At 33.8% G+C, this 14,874-nt stretch overlaps 1 protein-coding gene across 4 annotated transcripts in view; it reads left to right on the top strand.

The window, feature by feature from the left end:
• The window catches only part of SMAD4 (SMAD family member 4), a 62,382-nt gene that overhangs the window by 19,199 nt on the left and 28,309 nt on the right, over positions 1-14,874 (top strand). For all 4 annotated transcript variants that reach the window (XM_047086159.1, XM_047086160.1, XM_047086161.1 and 1 more), the window contains exons 2-8: positions 534-911; positions 1,752-1,926; positions 2,359-2,388; positions 7,330-7,542; positions 11,530-11,649; positions 11,744-11,860; positions 13,255-13,305. In XM_047086159.1, the coding sequence (XP_046942115.1) occupies positions 663-911; positions 1,752-1,926; positions 2,359-2,388; positions 7,330-7,542; positions 11,530-11,649; positions 11,744-11,860; positions 13,255-13,305 (955 nt within the window). In that variant the 5' untranslated portion in view covers positions 534-662. The remainder of the gene's footprint in view (positions 1-533; positions 912-1,751; positions 1,927-2,358; positions 2,389-7,329; positions 7,543-11,529; positions 11,650-11,743; positions 11,861-13,254; positions 13,306-14,874) is intronic.

Below are 14,874 nucleotides of genomic sequence, written 5' to 3'. Positions count from 1 at the left end.
GTGATGTTAGCATATTTCATATGCATATTGGCCATTCTTTGGAGAGAGGAGTATTAGAATCCTTTGCCCATTTAAAAATTTGTGTTCATCTTTTTTACTGTTGTCAGTGGTCTCTTATAACAAAGATGGGTGTTTTTAACTGATAAACAGCATTTCGTATCAGGTGATGGTAAATTTTTCATGTGTATTATGGTAGACATTTAGGTTTAACTAGTCAATCAAGCGTGTTTTAAAGTGCTGGTCTTCATTAGTAATCATTTAAAAAAGTCATGTTAAGATTTAACTTTAGGGTGACTAGTTCAGTCCACAAGACTTGATTGAGTATGCCCCTATAATAATGAGAAGGCCTAACTTTAATATTTTTTTTGAATGTCAGAAACAGCAACATTTTAATTAAGTTATTTAAAACTCTAAGTACAAAATTTAAATTATGTCATTGAGTCTTTGACTTAACTGAAGCAACTCCCTCTTTTCCCAAGTAATTGAATCTACTTTGTGAAATGTGTTTTAATGTCATGTCTCATTTTTTTTAGGTTATCCTGAATACCACATGCCTAATAATTTTCCTTGCAACGTTAGTCATTGTTTTTCACTGCCTCCAAAAGATCAAAATTTCTCTGGAAATTGGAGACCTATTTGATTTAAAAGAATAACTTTGACAAATGGACAATATGTCTATTACAAATACACCAACAAGTAATGATGCCTGTCTGAGCATTGTACATAGTTTGATGTGCCATAGACAAGGTGGAGAGAGTGAAACATTTGCAAAGAGAGCAATTGAAAGTTTGGTAAAGAAGCTGAAGGAGAAAAAAGATGAACTGGATTCTTTAATAACAGCTATAACTACAAATGGAGCTCATCCTAGCAAATGTGTTACCATACAGAGAACATTGGATGGGAGGCTTCAGGTTAGTCTTGTTCTAGAGTTTTTCTATATGTTTTGTAGTGGCAGATTAAAATATTCTTGCTTTCTCTTACATTACTATTGGATAATTTAATGTTTGCTCCATTTCTTCAGGTACTCTACACCCTGTACCAATATGATTATGGGAATATATGGAAGAATAGATGTTCCTTATAATAAAGTTATATTTTAAGTTTTTTAATGTTACAAGAAAAAAATTCAAAGTAGAAAATTTGGAAAATAAAAGCAAAAAGCAGAAGAAACCCCATACCTTTAGCACTTTGTTATTCATTTTTGTAGCTTTTTTTCCTTCTTTTTTTGGTATTATATGTACATTTTAAAAACTGAGTTATATTTGGTCCTTTTATAATTTAGAAATCTGATACTGTATATTTGGTACTTTTATATGAAAAACTCTAAAAGAATTCAAGCATATCTTTAAAATTTAGTATTAAAAGCTTATATCTTATAATTTTTTTAATCTTTCATTTTCAGTGATTATATTTTTTGTATAGAACTATATCATATATCTTCTGTGCTGTGTGTTTTTAAAGAAACATACAGAAATCTTCTGTCATTAGATTTAAAATGTTTATTTCTAGATTTTAGAAATGGGTACTTCAGCAAACTCATACTTTTTTTTTTTTTTTCATTTTAAAAACTTGAGCACAGGTCTCAAAGAAGTAACTTTAGTTCATAAATGTTTCTCACTTATGAGATGGGGGTTATAATACTGACTTTGTAGGATTGTAAGAATTAAATGAGAATATATATTAAGTGCCTTATTTAATGTATGATCAGTATATTAACTGATGATCAGTAAATGGTTGTTTGTTTTTCCTAGGTGGCTGGTCGGAAAGGATTTCCTCATGTGATATATGCCCGTCTCTGGAGGTGGCCTGATCTTCACAAAAATGAACTCAAACATGTTAAATATTGTCAGTATGCATTTGACTTAAAATGTGATAGTGTCTGTGTAAATCCATATCACTATGAACGAGTTGTATCACCTGGAATTGGTGAGTAGACCTTGCTCTTATCCTTAGGTGCACAAAGGGAACAGATCTCAATAATTTGATTTTTCTACATTAAATTATAAATTTGGAGATAGCCCAGTACTTCAACTAAGGTTAAAGAGTCAGATATTCTTAACGAAATATAAATATTTAAATTTGAACTTTAGAACAGATTTGTATTTTGACTGCTAAAATTAAGTATACACTATAGCTCATATTCTGCCCATTTAGAACATTATTTTTAAAAAATAAGATGGAAGGCATTATAGGTTGAATAGTTTATGTATTGTCAGTTATAAATAGTATTTATACTACTAATCTTGGATTGAAATGGTTTGTGAAGTAAAATTACATTTTGTAATTTTAAATACAATGGAAAATATTATTGTGGTAATGATTAATGTTTCATTTTCTTTTCCCCTTTAAAAAATTAAGATCTCTCAGGATTAACACTGCAGAGTAATGGTAGGTAATCTGTTTCTTGTAACTTTCTGTTTTCTTTTATCCTGTCCCCTCTATTTTTTATTGACCTAAAATTAGTTTGTGTGAGTTCTGGTAGCATTTACAAGAAAAATACTTAACTGTTTTGGAAATGTAGATTTGGGGGGACATTTATCAGTATTTAAAACTGGATTTAAATGGGCTGTTGGTTCCTTGGATTTGAACTACACTTATGTACCAAAGTGGTCTAAAAAAAATGATAGGAGAATATAAAACATAAACAATATTTTTTGATTGGTAAAAACAGACTATTTTGGAAGAAAATCTCACAGAACAGTTTAAATGAATATAGATACCGATAATGTCTGGTAATTTAGAGTCATGTATAACATATCCTTTAAAAATACCAATATTCTAATTTTTCTTTGTTTCTAACTTATTTATATATATATAAATATTTTTTCAGTCTTGTTACATTTTGAGTCGATAAAACAAGGCTACTTTAACTTTCATAGATAATTTCCAATTCTGTTTTTAAAAGGAGAGTTTTGAGGTGGGGAAATTAAATCAATGGGGGGGTGTTTTTTGTTTTGTTTTTTAGTGTAATATTTGAGAACAGAGTTCTGTTAAAACTTTAGCGCTGTTACTTAGAACGTGTTAATGAACTAAAATTTTTGTAGGAACTAATTAATTTACAGAGAAATTCTGATAAAGAACCACTATCATCTTAGAAAGGTGTGCTGTTCTGGAGGGAAATCGGTGGGTTGGCACTTCTTGTTGCAGAGTCTTACGGGTGGGTCAGAACTACCATCCATTTGTTTAACAACCTTAAACAAAATTTAGGAAGAGCATGAAAGTCTACTTGTTTTTATTGTCCATTTTTCTTCTATGTCATGAATAATGGAGGAAGATTCTAGTGCCTTTTGTTACTTGTTAGTGGTTAGTAGGTTTCTGAGAACAGTGGGTTGGTAATGTGGTAGTGGTCTGGGAAGAGTACCTTTAAGATTGGTTCAAGCCCTTGATATTATGTCATTTATTTTCTTTGAAAGTAAATACCCTTCAGATTTTCACCTTTCTCCATCCCTGCTTTTGGAGAATTAAAGTACTGGGGTTTGGGAGACTGTAGTGATAATTATATCAGAATTTCCTTAGTGGTGGTGGTTGTGAGGAGATCCAATTCTGAGGACTCATCACACTCCTCCCTTACTCTGAAATACTGCTGTTATGAATAGCTGTTATTGGTCGGATTGTGTGGATGATCAGCTCTTTTTAGTGGCTCTAGGGCTGTTTTAGCCTTCTAGGTCCCCCTAGTGGTGGTTTGTTAAGGCCAGGTTCAGTGGTTCATTTCCTCAGAAAACAACAGATGTTTTTCACAGTCCCTTCTAGATTTGGACAAAGAAATAATACAAAGCCAGGTAAAGAAAAAGTTAAGAAAATGGGATAATTCCTTCACTTTTGAGTTGGAATTTTGGTGATAATCATTTCCAGCTTATTTCCTGTCTTCTATGAAACTTTCCATGGCCACATCAGCCTGCATATTCATTTTAAGAAGATTTAATGAGCGTGTATTGCTTGGTACTGTGTTAGGATCTCGGGGTGATAGGATAAGTAAGGTATGTTTTCTCCACTCTAGGTAGCTCATAGTCTAGTGGAGGAAGGAAAAGGAAAAGGTAAATGAGACAGCAAGAGTAGCATCAGAGAAGTGCTGTGGTCGGAGGTGAGCCCAGTGGCTTCAGCTTTTCTGTCCCTTATACATATTCCTTACACTTCATAGGACATTTTCCAGTCACTACAGGTATGACTGCTCTAAAAGTACAATGAAATCATCACAGCTAACACTTACTAAGTACACATTTGTGTCAGGTACTGACTGAGCCAAGTGAATTCAAGTGTTGCACCATTCCCATTATCCCCTCCATGGTAGGTGGCATTGTCCACACTTGATTAGATGAAGATCAAGATGGACAGCTAGGAGAAGCTGGAGTAATGTGTACTCAATATTAGATACTTAAACAATAAAAAAATATTACAAAAGAGTGTAAGTTCTATGAGGGTAGAGATTTTTCTTTTGTTTATTAATATATCCCAAGTGCTAGAACCGTACCTGGAACATAAGTGCTCAATAAATATTTACTCAGTGGATGAATTTGTGGAATGCTAGTCCATAAAGAGAAATACTTAATAGTTTGGTGTCTGTTTTTCTGGACTTAAAAAATATATACTATATGTTTTTTAATTTTATTTTTTTGAATAGGCAATACATGGTCCATAAATCAAAATACTATAAAAAGGTATACAGTGAAAAGAAGTGCTCCCACCCTTGCCCCCATTCCCCCCTACCTCAGGTAATCACTTTTACTAGTTTCTGGTGTTTCCTTCCAGGGTTTCTTTACGCAAAAATACATGTATTATTTCCCGCCTTTCTTAAATAAAAAGCATATTGTGCACTTGTTCCGGACCTTGCTTTTTAAATTACGTGATGTGATTTTTTAAACATGCATGTGATCATAGTGTACAGTAGTGTTTTGTAACCTACTTTTTTTCTTTTGCAAAAAAGTATATTGCAGACATCTATCCTTGATACCTACAGTTTCACCTAAGGGACATGGTTTAAGTTATTTGACAAAGAGACTTGTAGTCAGGTAGAAGTCTCAAGCTTACATTTGGGGAAGGTTTAGTCAATGTATTAGGCAAAAAAAAATATTATGAGGCATAAAGTAGGATTTAATTGTTACAACTGCACATTAGGCCGAAGAGTCCACTGAAAAGCAAAAGCGATGAATATCAAGTTGACCAACTGTTTCCTCAAATCAGTAGCTTTCTCTTTATGTACTAGTAATACCAGTATCTGATAAAAAGATCCTAGTCAGTATAACAACAAAAACTCTAAAATGTCCAGGAATTAAATAGAGATGTCAGGATCTATATGAAGAAAATTATAGAACTTTGTTGAATGATATAATTTTTTTGAAAGATGGAATAAATACAGTAATACTCACTTTGTGTCCCAAATGATTTTTTTCTTGAATTTTTATGATTTGACCAACATTAGTGATGAATGGTTGGGTCCAGTTTTTTCTTTTTTCACTTATACATAGTGATGTGTTAAGCATCCTTTTGGTTATCTTTTTGTTTCCCTAGAATTTTTTCATGTTTAAAAATGTTTTTAAATTAAATTTTATTTTGTTAAGTGTTTGTTTTGAGAGAGCAAGCACAAGCAGGGGAGGGGAAGAGCAAGAGAGAGGGAGAATGAATCCCAAGCAGGCTCTGCACTGTCAGCGCAGAGCTGGAGGTGGGGCTCAAACCCGTACACTGTGAGATTATGATCTGAGCATAAACCCAAGAGTCAGACACTTAACTGACTGAGCCACTCAGGTGCCCCTCCCTAGAATTTTTTAAAGAAAAACTTTTGGGAACGGAATTTTTTGGTCTTAACTATATCGGTGTCTTCATGACTTTTGATGTATGAAAAAGCCCTTTAAGAGATTGTACATAGTAATTTGAACAATGGCTTATTCTTTTAAATATTCTCAATTAAAAAGGTTATGTTGGGGCACCTGGTTGGCTCAGTCTGTAGATTACACAACTCTCAGGGTTGTGATCTCAGGGATCTTAGGGTCATGAGTTCAAGCCCCACTTTGGGCATGGAGCCTACTTAAAAAAAAAAAGCCATGTAACTAATTGGTATTTATGTATAATCAGTGTTTTCAAAAACTGACATAAGGGAAACACAAAGGGTGCTGGATGTTGATTCTTAATGGAAAAGAGAATGTCTTCTTGTGGACTGTTAATTGATTATTCTAAGAGAACCTAGTATTAGAATTCTGTGGGTTGTAAAATTATGGGGTAGTTTTAGTTTAGAAGCAGTAAAGGGTTGTTTGCTAAAGACAAAAAGCATACCCCAAAACAATAGTCTAAAACAAATAGGGAGGTTCTGGGCAGAGAACAGTTGACATTATCAGTGCAGTCTAAGTTTTCTTTTTTTCCTTGAGGAAAAGGCAGCTTTCCCTAATTTGTTAAAGGAAAAGTGTTGTTGTATCGGCTAGAGTCTAGGTTTGCTTAAGGCATAACCACATAGGTGAAAGATGTTGATTATTGGGTTTTTTCACACCATATGTTTATCAAACATCATTTGATTTGGGTTTCTAGAAGGAAATTTCAGTTTGACTTACCATTTAGGATTTTTCTTTTTGGTTCTAACCCTGGAGGGGACGGACATTGAATACGTTTCAATCTTTGAATGCATGACACTTAACAATAAGTCTAAATCCTGGAATTGGATAGCTATCAGATCCCACTCATTTCTACAGTGTGAAATTAGCAAGAAGATACAGCTAATTACTTGATCTCAATTTGGTCTTCTCATCTGGATAAACATTTTCCCCAGCCATTTGGTTTTCATCTAACTCCTGTGTTTAAGATGATTATTACCGGGGCGCCTGGGTGGCTCAGTCGGTTAAGCGTCCGACTTCGGCTCAGGTCATGATCTCGCGGTCTGTGAGTTTGAGCCCCGCGTTGGGCTCTGTGCTGACAGCTCAGAGCCTGGAGCCTGTTTCCGATTCTGTGTCTCCCTCTCTCTCTGACCCTCCCCTGTTCATGCTCTGTCTCTCTCTGTCTCAAAAATAAATAAACATTAAAAAAAAAAAGATGATTATTACTTCTAGGTTAATCAATAAACTAAGGAATACCTCTTCAGGATCATTGCTGGAAGTTGTTGGGAGTATAGTCTATCTTCACATTTCTGGGGGGTCTGTCAGATTGATTGGTAAAATATATTTGATGTCACTATTTCTAAATGCATAGTTTTTGTTGATAAAGTAGTATTCTTTTCAAATATTATGAAAAAATTCTGAGTTAGAGTTATTTACATTATAGTTAATTTTAGGTGTTATTACAATACAAGATTTTTTTTTTCTGGTAACAGAAGCTTATAAAATTTTTAAATGTGTTTACTTTTTTATATAGCTCCACCAAGTATGTTGGTGAAGGATGAATATGTTCATGACTTTGAAGGGCAGCCATCATTATCCACTGAAGGTCATTCAATTCAAACCATCCAGCATCCACCAAGTAATCGTGCCTCAACGGAGACATACAGCACCCCAGCTCTGTTAGCTCCATCTGAGTCTAATGCTACCAGCACCACCAACTTTCCCAACATTCCTGTGGCTTCCACAAGTGAGTAGTAGAATCCACTGTAGTCAGCAAGTTGATTTTCCCTATTTAATATTTACATGTAGTCATTTGGAGGAAACTCCAAGTAAAAATTAAAAGTAATGTGATATCTTTTATAGGAAAAAAGTATTAAAAAGGTCTTTCAGTTGGTCCTAGAAAAAATGGTGTTTGTAATTTTGCAATTTACTTAAAAATTTTTTTTAATGTTTTAGTTTTGAGATAGAGTGTGGGCAGGGAAGGGGCAAAGAGAGAGGGGTATAGAGGATCTGAAGTGGGCTGTATGCTGACAGCAGAAAGCCTGATAGGGCTCGAACTCATGAACCTCGACATTGTGACCTGAGCTGAACTCACAAACTGCGAGATAGTGACTTGAGGTGAAGTCGGATACTAAAGCGACTGAGCCACCCAGGCTCCCCTACTTAAGTGTTTTTATGTTGATGTACAGTCAACTTGGAATTTAAGTAATAACTTTGGTTATAATATTGATTTAAATTAATGGTCAATTTGTACTACCTCTACTACTACATGCAGAAGTAAGAATTGTCTTGAGCTTTCAGGTATGTTTTAGAGAAGTGTTTGAGTAGTTAACAAGTAGTTTTGGACCAAGATGTTTGTAAACATTTCTGTTAATGGAATTGCAAGCTTTACTTTAATCAGTTTTTATTTTTTATCTGGCAGAATATTACTTTATAGTAGCCGTTTCAGTCTCCCTTGTACAAATTTAGAAAAAAGGATCTTGATAAAGGTGTTCATAACTTATATCCCTTAAGATAGACATTATGTATTTTAGTCAATTTTGAAATAAAGCTAAATTCTGTGTATCTTTTTTTTTTTTAACAAATTTTTCTAAAAGGCTCTTCGTGATAGACATACACCATCTTCTCTGCTACATTATAGAGACAGAGGGATATTAGGCTTATCTTTTCTTGGGCCTGATCAGGGCAATAATGATTCTGTTCTTTTTTTTTTTTTTTTTTTAATTTTTTTAACGTTTATTTATTTTTGAGACAGAGAGAGACAGAGCATGAACGGGGGAGGGTCAGAGTGAGGGAGACACAGAATCTGAAACAGGCTCCAGGCTCTGAGCTGTCAGCACAGAGCCCGATGCGGGGCTTGAACTCACGGACCGCGAGATCATGACCTGAGCCGAAGTCGGCCGCTTAACCGACTGAGCCACCCAAGCGCCCTTTAATATTGTTCTTTAATATTGTTGTTTATTTGCACAGTCACCAAATGTTGCATGGTTTGCTGTTTGGCAAGTGGAGTCGCTTTTTTTTTTTTTTTTTTTAAACTAATTACAGAGCAGGGTCTTGGCATGTATATGGTGTTATTTGCACCTGGTTGCTAAGGAGAGTGTATCTCAGCCCACATCAGCAGTAGATTGTTGATAGATCTGGACTAATACTTTGTTAGCTGCCACCAAAGGAAGCATTATTCTATTTAATATCAAATGAGATTCAGAATAGAAATTTGATCTTTGGAATAAATGGGGGACTAATTTCTATAATTGAGTTTACAAGTAAAGTATACCAAATATCCTCCCTTTAATTCATTTTACCTCTTCACCAAAATGTATGTAGCAACATATTTTGGATTTGCTACCTGAGATGACGGTCTCACCATAGACAGCATATTCTAAGTGGATCTTATAGTTTAAGCATATACTTTAGAGCCTGGGCCCTCTTAATCACTTAGTGCTTCTATTATCTGTCTACTCTTTATTTACCAATTTGGGAATATAGTTTACAGAGTGGTCAGTGATGGATAATAAAAGAAAGCACATTATAGCCAGCCAAGCATAGATTAGTGATAGAGTACAGCCACTTACTTTTATTGATATTATCTGGAGATTAAATTTGCATGCCTTTGTTGATGCTTGCTAAAGTGACTTCATTCTAACTGTTCTATTCCCTAGAGCCAAGTCTATTGAAAACCAGGAAAAGTGATATGAATGAAATGCAGATAGTTTTTCTTGGTATTTTTTAGATATATTTTCATAGTCGAATCGTGATTTTTAAAGAATTTGTTTCAAAATGTTCTGTAGATCTCAAAAAAGTGTATTGATAGGATTAAAAGAAAAGAAATTGGACAAAATAGGGGAATTGGAAGACTATTTCAGGGGCTCCTGGGTGGCTCAGTTGGTTAAGCGTCTGACTTCAGCTCAATTCATGATCTCTCAGTTTGTGGGTTTGAGCCCTGCGTCGGTCTCTGCACTGGGGGTGTGGAGCCTGCTTGGAATTCTCTCTCTGTCCTTGTCTCTCTCTGTCCATTCCCCACTTGTGCTCTCTCAAAAATAAATACACTTAAAAAAAAAAAAAGGACGACTTTTTCAAGTAAGCTTATCTAGGTGTATTGTTTAATTTCATCTTACACACTTGGAATTGTGTAATAGAAATATTCAGTACTGATAACAACCTGTGTTCATTTGGCACTTGAATATCTTCAGGTTTTTTTTTTTTAAGTATCTGTAAATTAAAATAATCTCATTTCTCTTATATAGGGACGCTTTTTGTAAGGTAGCTAAGAATCTGACATGTACAGTTGTTAAAAGCAAGAGTAAAAATGTCATTAACATTTGAAGATAACTTGGAAAAATATTTTTGGGATGAGTAGGAAGGGAGGTTTCTAAAAACATCATGTTTAAAAATAAATAATTGGGGAGTATTGAAATAATCTCTTTAACTTTTAATTTTATAATCCTAGCCTTAAGGAAATGTGATTTGTAGAGAGGAGAAAAATGTTCCTTTTCCTTGATACTTTTATCGATGGTGTCATTTCCTTTTGTGTATCTTGATTATATTCCCATTTAGATGAGAAAAGATTGAAGTTATGTCAGTGATAGATAACAACTGTGAAATTTCATTGCTTTCCAAATGGAATAAACAATTGACTTCATTAATGCTTGCTTAAAGAAATCAAGCATTTTCCACTTAAAAAAAAAAGGCCTTAAAAATGTAGGTCATTGGGTCGCTTGGCTGGCCTGGTTGGTGGGGCATGTGACTCTTGATCTTGGAGTTGTGGGTTTGAGCCCCACGTTGAAGATAGAGATTACTTAAGAAAAAAAAAAAACAATAAAATCTTTTAAAAAATGTAGGTCAGTAAGCAATATTGTAGAATGGTTTTGAATAGAATAGAAGCCACAGGAGTCTTACTCCTTCTGGTATATTACATATAGAAAGAGTAAGTAATTTCTTGTAAATCCAGGAATATGGTAGTGTTCTTGGAAAGAGATGATTTTTGGTTTTTAAAAGTACATGAAAAAATTTCAAAGTAGACTTCGAGTTTGTTGTGGTTTTTTGTTTTTTGGGTTTTTTTTTTTTGTTATTTTTTGTGTGTGTGGTTTTTTTTGTTTGTTTTTTTGGGTTTTTTTTTTCGGTGGTTTTTCGTTTTTGTTTTTGTTTTTGTTTTTGTTTTTGTTTTTGTTTTTACTAGCAATGCTCTATTGATTTAACAGTGAAGCTTGAACTTTTCTGAACTTCACCTTACCCATCACATTCCATTTAAAAGATTTGCCTGCTCTGCTTTTCTTTTATCAAACCATAGCATTTTGCCATTACCAGTACCAGTGCTGATGATAATGAATTTCTAGTTTTCAACATTTTCTTGAGCCTGGACTTTTTGAGTCCTAATTAGAAGGGTCTAGAGCTAGATGGCATGGCCAGTGATGAGCTGATGTGCTTCTGAAGTTACTGTGATAGGCTAGACATGTAGTGGGATTTTGCTGGCACGTGAAGAATATTAATGAAGGAAAAGGCTTCTAAAATTAGCTAGGCATTACTTTAAGGTAGAATAATTTTCAACTTTTTCAAGTTAAGGTTTGCCTTCATAGATGACTTTAGGGTTTGTTATTTGATAGACCATGGACTAGTTCCACTTTTTGCCCATCTTTATAGCTTCAATCATCAGTTATATTTGGTCCTTCATTTACTGTATAAAAACGCAGGATTGCATCTAAAAATGTACCGTATTAATGTCTTCTTGTTCCTCTAGGTCAGCCTGCCAGTATACTGGCAGGCAGCCATAGTGAAGGATTGTTGCAGATAGCTTCAGGGCCTCAGCCAGGACAGCAGCAGAATGGATTTACTGGTCAGCCAGCTACTTACCATCATAGTATGTACATGCTTTTTAAAATCTTTTAAGTAGTTGAGAAAAAATAGGCAGACTTTATAAAAGCAAATTAATCCATGTGGGCCTTAATTTTTAGACAGCACTACCACCTGGACTGGAAGTAGGACTGCACCATACACACCTAATTTGCCTCACCACCAAAACGGCCATCTTCAGCACCACCCGCCTATGCCGCCCCATCCCGGACATTACTGTAAGCTCTTGTTTTTGTTTTAAGGGCCTTTTCTTTTTGAGAACTTGTTTTCTTTCTGTTTTTTTTTTAAATGTTTTTACATCTTTTATTCATCTTACAATTTAGTTTCATTAAATGATTACTGCTTTTCAGCATTTTGGTAAAAACAGTATTATTTACTTTTCATAGTTTTGTTATCATACCTTTGTTTTAGAGGAGTAATGTTTACTAAATTTATTTCTCTGTTGCTAATGTTTCATTAACATCACATTGATTTCCATTCATTTGTTTGTTTACTTTGTATATGTTCTTAGGTCTCATGTATATCTGTATATCCACCCTAAGTGGATTGAAATCCCTTGAGTGTCAAGATCTCAAGGTTTCCCTCATCATAGTATTCAGCAAAATGCAGACACTTACGTGTTGTCTCTATCATTACTCTGTGCAGGCTTGATTTGGAGGGATACTCTACTAATAACCATAGCTTGTAATTTCAGACAGAAGAGGAACATTGTTCATTTGGCTTAGTGAAATCAAGACCCTGAATTTTTCATATGTATCCAATTCCTTTTCCTCCATTATAAGATTAATAGAACCAAAGAAAACTTGGAACATACAGAAAAGTGTAAATAAGAAAATTTACAGAGTCCTACCACGTAGAGATATCCACTTCTAATATTTTTCATATTTTTTCTTCCAGTCATATAAACGGGTGTATATATATTGGGAGAGAAAGGATCATACTATGTATATATTGTTGTATCCTGCTTTTTTTCAATTATGTTACTATTTTCCATATCTTAGGGAATGTAATTTTTTATGGCTGCCTGGCCCAGCAAAGTGGTTAAGGTGCTGAGGTTGGACCCTTAACTGGCTGTGTGACCATTGGCAGGTTATATAACCCCCACTAACTAAGCCTTAAGGGTAATAGTATCTATCTCAAGGAGTGTTGTAAAAAGCAGATGGAATAATTCGTGTGAAGGGTTTAGCACAGTGTTTTAATGCTTAATAACCTCTCAATTTATCCTTCATTTAATAAACTTTAAACATTTGTTTTTAGAACGGACCTAAGATTTTGAATTATTGTTGTATATTGCATTGTAAATTACACTCTTACCACCTTACATGAATAATTCATTTATAATTTAAATCTTGTGTGTACAGTTATTGCAAATTGCTTAACAGCACTTGGCACATAGCATTAAAATGTTAGCTATTAAATATCCACAAAAGTACCTTGAGAGTATTTGCTTATATAAAGTAATCTAAACTAAGCTTTTAAATTTTTAGACATTGAATAAGTTTTAAACCACTCCTAAGGTATGATAGTTATATTTAAGTAAGGTTTATTAAAAGTTTTAGCATTGGAAAACTTTTAATAAATAAAATTGGGATTTTTATTGTCTTTTCTTCAGGGCCAGTTCACAATGAGCTTGCATTCCAGCCTCCCATTTCCAATCATCCTGGTAAGTGTATTTCAACAATGATTCCCTATATTTAGATTTTCTTCATAGTAATTAAAACACACACACACACACACACACACACACACACAGGTTTTAGTCTAGTTACACAGTAACCTACCTAACTTTTTAGATAAGTACAGTACTCCTTATGGCATTAGCTAATCAACAGTTTATGAGTAGCCAATAGAGTCCACATAAGCTGCCTATATTTGATACTTTTTAACTGTCTGAAATAAAAGACAAGAACTGTTTTTTCAGCTAAAATATGAAGTACCAAAGTGCTGGTTTTAGCATTGAATACATAAGTATGCAGCAGAAGAAAACTAGGTTTCAAAATAGAACAGCTGTAAAAATGTAGTTTGAAAAGCCAGGGAAAAATCTAAAATGTGCGCTGGAAATAAAAATAATTCACTGTGTCTGTTTTAGAAGATAGATTCAGGAATTTTTGGTTAACTGGAATTTTTAGAAACTTTTTGATTAAATTATGTTCAAAGGAGTAAATAGCTGAATAGATTTCCTTAATTCAAATTTGAATATATCTTTTAAACCATAGCAGTAAAAAAGCAGAGAGAGTTAAAATACTGAAGGCTTCTTAACATAAACATAGCATTTTGAATTACTTTCCTCTATCCCTTCATATGTTTTTCTTAGCTTAAAAAGATGCAAATAAAATTGATCGCTTAATTTTTTTCCTAATTAAAAGTAATTTGTTTTATTATGAAGAATTTCAAACATATACCAAATATCAGACAGCACCCCCACCCCCACCCCGACCCCCCATTGTACTAATCCCTCAGTTTCAGCCATTGTCAGCTAAGGACCAGTTTGGTCTCATTTATACCCTCACCTATTATTTTGAAGGAAATCCTATAAAATTGTTTTATATATAAATATATCAGCATGTATTTCCAATAAAATTTAAAAAATAATGTAACTACAATAACCATAATGATCATTTTAAAGAATAACTTATAGTTCTTCGAATAGATCTACGTAATTTTCTTAAGCAGTGTTTGGTTTGTTATTTTTTATGTTGGTTCTAATTTTTCTTCTAGCTGTTAAAAAAAAACTATTGAGGGTAAGATTTTTAAGCTTATAACACTTCTCATGTTTCAGTTTAAGAGATTTGAAGAGTTTCTGAATCAAAAAGCCAAACTGCTTTATAGAGATCACATCAGAGTATGAGAACCAGTTTTTCTTACCATGCTTGCCAGCAGAGGCATGATAGTTCAATAGTCTTCTTGCTGATTTAGGAGGCAAATAATACTGGTTTTGATTAGAAGAAAAATGCTACTGGCGGGGCCTAAGTAATTTTTAACCATACATATATACTACTTAAATTATCCTCTTTAGTGGGTTTTCTATATGTTATTTGCATATTTATTGAACATTGTTTATGGGTTAAGGAGCCTTCCCGTTTTTAAAACATTTTTATTGAGAAATATAGAGAAAAGTATATAAAACAAGTATACATACAGTCTCATGAATAACAGTAAAGCCAACACCTAGGTAACCACCACCCAGATTGAGAACTACAACAGCACTCCTAAAAAACTTCCTACCCCATGC

Source organism: Lynx rufus, unplaced genomic scaffold, assembly GCF_022079265.1.
Source record: "Lynx rufus isolate CCGP_SWC_20201006 ecotype Redwood Valley unplaced genomic scaffold, mLynRuf1.p SCAF_20, whole genome shotgun sequence".
Taxonomy (NCBI): domain Eukaryota; kingdom Metazoa; phylum Chordata; class Mammalia; order Carnivora; family Felidae; genus Lynx; species Lynx rufus.
This window is presented reverse-complemented; position numbering and strand designations above follow the sequence as displayed.